This window comes from Saccostrea echinata, unplaced genomic scaffold (genome assembly GCF_033153115.1).
Source record: "Saccostrea echinata isolate AGI-Se365-2 ecotype Australia unplaced genomic scaffold, CSIRO_AGI_Sech_v1 ptg000072l, whole genome shotgun sequence".
NCBI lineage: Eukaryota > Metazoa > Mollusca > Bivalvia > Ostreida > Ostreidae > Saccostrea > Saccostrea echinata.
Genome location: NW_026889821.1, coordinates 204,421 through 213,043, shown reverse-complemented (window position 1 = coordinate 213,043; position 8,623 = coordinate 204,421). Strand labels below are relative to the sequence as shown.

The window sequence follows — 8,623 nt, the reverse complement described above, 5'->3', positions numbered from 1 at the left end:
GAAGGATCTTATAATTAAAAACTTTGCTTCAATTCAAGTTCAAGCTTTGGGAGAAGAAAGAATTCAGAAAAAAAAATGACATGCATAGAGTGAGTTCAAATTGCAGAACCCTTGCACGTTTAGTAATCATGGCCAGTAAAGACATACTACTACCATCGTTGAATAAGCTACTGTCGCCAGATCATTTTGATAAAATTGTGAAGTATGCAAATGAGCTGTCCTCTGAGGTGCCATCTCTTGGCCCAAAACTTGGCCATCTTATAGGTCATTGTGTAATGGTAAAGAATGGCTATGCAGTAAGGAAAAATGACGAGACAATGTTGGATGCATCAAAAAACTTCAAGCATCTCTTCGATTCTGAATGGGGTTTTAGAGTCAATGCACCAGCAAGGAAAAGAAAGAGGGTTGCCAATTTAAACAACCCTTCCAAGATACCTAGCACAAGCGACTTGGTAAAATTCAGGGATTTCCTCATCTTCGAAATGAAAGAATCTGAGCAAATTTTGGAAAGTAATGAAGATCAATTACATGTAGCATGGAATCGGCTAGCAAAGGCCACAATGTGCCGTTTGATACTATTCAACAAACGGAGGGTTGCAGAAGTAGAAGATTTACCTGTGGAGTATTTTCAGAAACGTCCCAAATGGACTTCAACTGAGGAATTTGAAGAATCTCTGACAGATATGGAAAAAAACTTTGCAAAAAGGTAGGGGGGGGAAATCTGATAATTTTTTTTTAAAAATTAAATTCTTGAATTTATCGCAGCACAAACTTAAGGTCACAATCTAATTGGTAATTCAATTTTACACAGATACATTATTATAAAAGAAAGACAAATTATAGTCTATAAGTTAGATACCACTATATTTTATAGTTTCCATATGCCTCCATAAGTGTTTATGGTATTTATGGGATATTTTTATGGTTTATAGATTTTTATAAGAGAGCTATTGAACTGCATCAGCATTTTTGACCTTGATCTTTCTTTTACCTTGACATCACTTTTCTTAAATTTGCATTTAACACAGTTTAAAGAAACCATTCAAAATAATTTTATCAAACTTAATTTGCTGATACATATTAGTGAGAGCTATTCAATTGCATCAAAAACTTTTGAATTTGAACTTTCCTGTGACCTTGATCTCACTTTTCTTTAAATTTGCATTTTGCTTAGTTTTTAAGAAACCCTTTAAGATATTTTTGTGTAAGCTTATGCACTTGTACATAATTTGGTGATCATTTATCATCTATATCCAACTTTTTAGATTTCAATTTTAATTTTAAACTATTCAAGATATTCTCATCAAACGTCATACACTAATACAAATTATCATGTTGCATTACTTATACATATACCTGCAGCGGGCATTCATGTACTTTGGACATATTTCTAGTTTATTCATCCGTTTATATCTTATGCTTTTAGATTGTAAAATGTAAGCAACGTCTGACTTTGTCTACAGTGTACTTGTTATATTTGTAAGGAGTAGCCAAAGCAGATAACAATTGTGTACAGATTTTTATTTTAATTTTTTTTTTAATTTTTTTTTTTTTTTTTTTTTTTTTTTTTTTTTTTGCACATAGCTTATTAAAAATCTTTCTATTCTTGTAGAATGGATTTAGTCGAAGGTTTTGGGAAATCAAAAAAAAATATGAAGGCATATATTCTTTTGACCCCTGATTCAAAAAGAGCATTAGAAGTTCTCACAAGACTCAGATCTGCTGTTGGAGTTAGCCCAACAAACAAATACATGTTTGCTAGACTGAATTCCAATACACCATTATCTGGGACAACAGCAATGAAGGAGTTGTTGGGAAAATGTGAAGGATTAAAACATCCAGAAAATATTACATCAACATCATTGAGAAAATACATTGCAACTGTATCCCAAGTAAGTACATAGCACTTGGTGTTCTCGTCAAATATTATTTGTCTTTTTTCTTGCTTTTTCCAGTTTAAATAGTTAGGTAAGTTGATGATTATTTCTGATAATATGATTTATTTAATTACAATGATTTTTCAATAGATATTGGATATGACACAGGGAGAACTAAAACTACTTGCTAAACATCTTGGACATGATGTAAAAACACACAAGGAATACTATCAGTTGTCATCATCAGTGCTTGAGCTATCCAAGGTAAGAAGTGTTTTAGTTGTGACAACATTTTAAGAGCTCATATGCATATTTGTATGTCATAATGTGATGACCATGCTATCTAAATTTTCACCATGTACTAGAGTGTAAATCTCTTAGCATTTTACCAACAATGGAGAGTTCACTCAGGTGGTAGAATTATAATCCTCCCCTGCACAGGAAAACGAAAACCTGTGCAACATATATACCTATTATTGTGTAATAGGTATCCTAGTCATGTTTTTACATACCAGTATTACAACAGGTGAAAATGGTACTGTATACAGGGAAATTTTTGCCCCTTTCACCCTCATCACAAGTGGGTGAATTTTAAATGGTCAAATTGAAAGAAGATGGCATTATCTCTTTAATACAACTCTCTTTGGGCAAATTTAAAAGGGGCAAAATTGTTTATAGGTATGAATGGGCGAAAATAAAAGGGTGCCAAAAAGAAAAACTGTATATAATAGTCATTTTAGGTCAAACTTCCAAACAGGAAAAATTTAATCCTCCAGAGCAAAAGCTCTATCAATCCTAGAAGATTATGAAATTTAAAGATAAAAAAGAGTGGTGGCTAGTATGCAATAATTAATCATACTTTAGTTGTAATTAATAGAGCATCTATTTTGCCTATGCTGATAAGTAATGCTAGGCCATTAACAAATCTCTTGCAAGGTCTTTATAAAATACATGTATCTTTAAATGTTTTAGGTTGCTAGGATGCTTTATGCTGTGGAGAATGGTCAAGTCAATGAATGGGCAGGAAAGAAAATGAAAGACATACAGCTGGAAGGTAATCATTTTGTAAAGAATTTTTTTCATGCCTTCTTGTCTTTATTTACTAAGGGCAATTCCAGTGAAAATAATCTACGGGGATGGATCCCTATTTTTTGTATGGGGGAAGGGAGGTATGGGGGTAGTTTTGTGTTCTAAAGAGTTGAGGAAGAGATGCACCCCCAAAGTTGGGAGGAAAATCCTGAGAAAAACGCAGTTGCTATAAATAAAACGCACCTCCAAAAATGCAAATATGGATGTATCTCTTATTTTCACAGCACAACTAATTCAAAGAAAAAGTTTAAAAAGTTAAAAATATTCGTATCATTTCAAAAAGGAAAGTAGGATACAACTTTAAATTTTCTTGGCAAATTCAGTTTACCTATAAGCTTTATTTACATGTATTTAAGTTTAGTTTGTATTTTAATTGTTATTTGATTGGGATAGATTAAAAGCAATGTCCCTAAATTTTTTTTTCTGTAACCCCAAGCATGTAACGATATTGTGTTGACAGTGCATTCCAAGCATGTCTCTGTTTACTTAAACAAATCATCCCAAGTGTAATTAGTGTCACACTGATGTATATCAGTGATACCAGGTAATGAAAAAGGTATGTAAAACATTTATTGTTAAATAAACTTTACTGATTACGAGTGTATTGTTTAAAATGGCAGTTGTTTCGAAACCAACTGGCCGGAAATTGTTATATAAAAAAAATATGACCTACATAAGATGGGACGTATTATGTTATGGTGTTCATGTCCGTCTGTCCATCCGTCTCTTAGCTTTTTTGTGTATGGCTCATAACTGAAATACTATTAGGCCTAGAATTACCGAACTTTGTCAGCTGATACATCTTGGGTAGAAGGTGTGTTTCACATTAAAAGTAGGTCCCTCTGACCTTAAATTAAGTATGGAAAAATCATGTTCAGCTCATTTGTTCCAAAAATCAAATGGTGTTGAATACCAATAAGACAAAATGTATGCTTATGGGAACTCAACATAGAAAATCAAAGATAAATTCTCCTGAATTAAATTTATATGCTTCAAACAAATTAATTGAAAATGTTGAATCTGAAAAACTTTTGGGAGTATATATTGATCATTCATTGCGCTATAATTACCATATTGACTCAGTTTGTAAATCTTTGACGTATAAATTATATACCTTACGCAGAATTAAAAAAATCCTCCCATTACACACAAGAAAACTATTCTATAATGCCTACATTCTGCCTTCTTTAAATTATTGTCTAACTATTTGGGGTAATGCGCCAGGTGCTGGCATAGATAGAGTTTTTAAATTGCAAAAAAGGGCAGCCCGGATTATATTAGATGTGGCTTATGATGCCCCTTCACTACCATTATTTGAAAAACTTGGATGGCTTACCATATATGAGTTGATTGATTTTCATAAATATGTATTACTGTACAAAACACTTCATGGTATGACACCTGATTATTTAAGAGACTCTTTTGAATTTATTTCTTCTAAAAATTATGTTTTACGATCTGAAACCAACTATGACCTTCGTCTACCGAAATATCGAACAAATCAATTTAAAAATTCTTTTCATTATTCCGGTGTTCATTTATGGAACAAATTACCTTTGTATATACGTTTTTCACCAACTGTAAACACATTTCGTAAAAATGTGGAAAAATTTATTATAACTTGCCGCAACACTGTTTAAGTAACGTAATTCCATGTCCTAAACTTTTAATTGTACTTGTATTTTTCCATCATGTTGTATTATTTAATTAGTGTACAATGTTTTCATACATGTAATTGTATTATTATTAATATGTTTAGAGGGCCCCGAGGAATTGCACTAATCGGGTTACCCTCTTTAAATAAAGTATTATTATTATTATTATTATTATTATAACTAGAAAACTGTTGGTTCCATTTTAGTGTGAACTTTTTCTTCAATATGGTTTTATGTACTGGTTAAAAAATCCAAACAGACCTTTCCTTATACAAGTTAAGTTCAATCTACACATAAGTCCAGTCATTTGTTTAAGATTTGCTCCATCAGAAAAAAAAAAATGTTGGACACAAAAGAAAAGATTGTAGTAATGAGAGGGTTCCTTTGTTTTGAAAGATCTTATTTTTTGAGTGTGTGAAAGATACAGTCATATATATACATACAAGATTTCTAATCATTTGAAGTTTACATTGAAATCAACCCTATAGTTTGGTATTTGTATGTTTAATTTAATATATACTTTTTTGACCCAATAATTTTTAAAATCTGTTTTGCACATGTGCAGGAAGGAAGTTATCAGCCATATTTAATCATCCAAAAATCTTCCCAGATATGATACAAAACATGGCAGATGAGTTTGCATTTGGTTTCCTTGCCTTCAATGACAATTTTCAATTTTCTGAAGCATGCTCCTTTTGTTCTGATTTAAATTTGGATGTTCTGGACTTTTGTGCTTATGGAAAAGATTTTTGTGCTTTTTTAAATGTGATGAATTTTTCATATGTAAATATTTTTGTGAGCTGAATGGCTTTGATATAAAGAAGTATGTACTTCAAGCTTAATTTTTTTCCCTCACATTACCAATATAAGAGAGTGCATTTTTTTAAACATCCATTTACTTGACAACAGGCTATGGAGATGCAGTTTTATGTGCATCTGCTAAGCATTTTAAAAACTTCCAAAAATTTAAGACGCACACAAAAATTGCTGGGATACCCTTGCTTATTTACTAGTAAGTACCAATGTTATGTCATAAATTCACACATGATAAGAAGGTTAATTAGTTTCAGAAAGTATTTCAGGAATTTTAATGCTGTTTGACAAGGTCTCCAAGATGCATATTTTGGGGAAGATTTGTTGCAACTAGAATTGGATCACTGGTCTCAGTTTGGAATTGTATGACTATGCATTGTCAGAATCAACATGGTCAAGGTCTTATCTTGCACACTGTGTGGCCTGGGCCATCAAATGACCAGTCGATGCATCTTTGGAAATGTTTGTTGCAAACCAAAGTATTTCACAATGGTCTTATTTAGGAATTTTATGGTTCTACTTTCTATGCATATTCAAGCCATGTTCACATTTTGCACTCTGTGAGACTCAATTAATAAAGGTAGTCCTCTGACATAGGTAACATAAAAAAAAAAAATAAAAGACTATAAAAATGAACTTCTATGGATACTTCCAAGACAATTTGATTTTTCAGTTTCCACTGTATCTGTCTTTGCAATATATGATATAATGCATAATACATGTTATATGTAAAATTAGACCTTTTCTTTAATTCACAGAACTTCCTGAACCTTTATCAAAGGATGGTGATCTGGATTATGAATTGGCTGGGAAGGAGGATCAATCTAGTTCCACTGTAGCTCAGGCATCTAGTTCCACAGAAGCTCAGGCATCTAGTTCCAAAGTAGCTCAGGCATTTAGTTCCAAAGCAGATCAGGCATCTAGTTCCACAGTAGATCAGGCATCTAGTTTCAAAGCAGATCAGGCATCTAGTTCCACAGTAGATCAGGCATCTAGTTCCACAGTAGATCTGGCATCTAGTTCCACAGCAGATAAACCATCTTGTTCAGATCATGAACAGCCCTCAAATTCAGATAGTGAACAGCCACAGTATATTAGATCAAAAGGTAAATAAGTCTTTGGTTTCAAGAATTTGCAATAGTATATCACTTTAAAACAAAATTAAGAAAATGTTACTTTAAAGTGGTTTTTGATTCTTGTTATTATGGATGAAATATATCAAATAAAGAAAAATTTAGCTCACCTGAGCCAGAGACTCAAATGAGCTTTTCTGATAAAAATGTGTCCATTGTTTGACATCGTTGTTGTTATGGTTGTCATTGTAAACTTTTAACAGTGTCATCTTCTTATTCAGAACCACTGGACAATTTCAGACTTAACACAGAGTATCCCTGGATGAAGGGGATTCATGTTTGTTCAAATTAAAGTGTCACTTCATCTTCTAAGGGGAGATAGTGAAGAAATAGTAAAAATTGGGTTGGGTCATTTAAAATTTCAAAAATCTCAATAACCACTAAGCCAGAGAAGATGATACTTATGTGAAAACTTTCTGACACAGTGTAGAAGGGCTGAAATGATCTTTGAAATTTCGCTGATTAAGAACAAGAAGGGCCATAGTTACTCAGATGAGTCTTGTGGTCCATGGGCCTTTTGTTCAATGATTACTTTGAATGTTTGTAATGAGTCTATGAGGTTCTCTAGTATTATGGTGATGTCAGAAATAATCATAATTCCTAGTGACCTGAAAATGTTTATAATTTTCTAAATTTGATTAGGGCTATCGCAGCTTAATACATGTATATCATTAAGTCAAATTAAGATGATATGACAAAATCCTACCTTAGGTTTTATGAGGCAGTGGCATTTCAACCTGTCATGAATGATGTACTGTTTTTTTTTTCTCTAATAAATAACTGCAGCATAGGAGATCAACATCAAACATTAGAAATAGATAAATCATTTAAATCTATATAAAAAGCTTGACATGAATTTATTCTATACACATTCATTTCTGGCTTGCCATGTGCCATGGTGATGCACTTGAGTCTCGTATTCATAACCAATTTAGTTCCAAGCTATACCCAGATAAAAAGTATGCAGTTTATTTGCTATGCATTTATGGCCACATTCTTTCTGATTTTAGGTTGTAAAAGAAGATGGACAGACAAAGAGGAAGAAGAACTGATGGAAGCATTTGGGATACAGATTAAGAAAAAAATGAATGTGTCCACCAAAGCAATCCGATATGCACAGTCAAAATATAAAACATTACGTAGCCGGTCAGAAGCGGTAATAAGATCCAAAATGAACAACATCATTTTAGGAAAAGTCCAAAAAAAGAGATAGACTACAAATGAAGTCTTTTGCAGGATTCATTATGTTTTAGAATTATTTAGTGAAGTTACATTTCCTGATCAACAATTGTCCATTGTCTTCTGTTGATTTTTAATCCATATAAAGCACAGTCAGCATCAGATTTTCATTTAACCACTTGAATTTCTCATGACCAAATCATTTCCAATATAAAACATGCTACAAATTTGTAATGTCTTTAAAAGTCTTAACTAAGGGGGGAAACAGCTTGTATTATCTCTGGGCACATGAGATTAAATTGTTTTTGTCTTTGTTTTTTGTCCATTAAACTGTTTAAAATTTTGAAAATGTTTCCCCTTTTACATCATGTGACTTTAAAATTTTGTGAAATACATCAACACCATTTTTAAAGATGTGAGGATCTTGTTACTTTTATGCAAGAGGACTATAGAATTAAATAGCTCATGAACACATCTACATGATTGGTTGAATAGTCTTTTTAACCTTGTAGAGATCTACCTTTATAAACATGTTCACATACTTTTTGTCAGGCTCCTTTATTATTTTTATGAAAAATGAGAGTGAATCAGAGAGATAAAAAGGGTTTTAAAAAGTCTTTGAACTCTTTTTCCTCATACATGTTTATAATATGAGGATATACTTGTTATTTTTTAAGATATGATGAATGTAGAGGAATGAACATTGTGAAATACACATTGAACTCCTTTTTAATCCCAATGTAGGTTATTGGATGTCCCTGAATCTTTGTGCAGTTGTTGAAGATTTGCATGTTAATGGGATGCAAGGATCCAATTACCAAGTCCCAATCTACTTGGTCTGCACATACATTTTCACACAACTTCGTTTCGGATGCTT

The 8,623-nt window shown here is 32.3% G+C and overlaps 1 protein-coding gene across 1 annotated transcript; it reads left to right on the top strand.

Moving 5' to 3' along the window:
- Positions 1 to 74: 74 nt before the first annotated feature.
- On the top strand, positions 75 to 8,184 carry LOC133176206 (uncharacterized). Its single transcript, XM_061311365.1, has 6 exons — positions 75 to 706; positions 1,613 to 1,892; positions 2,028 to 2,141; positions 2,850 to 2,931; positions 6,193 to 6,540; positions 7,578 to 8,184. The coding sequence occupies exons 1-6, from the start codon at positions 81 to 83 to the stop codon at positions 7,778 to 7,780; spliced, it is 1,653 nt and encodes a 550-aa protein (XP_061167349.1). The 5' UTR covers positions 75 to 80; the 3' UTR covers positions 7,781 to 8,184.
- Positions 8,185 to 8,623: the final 439 nt, after the last annotated feature.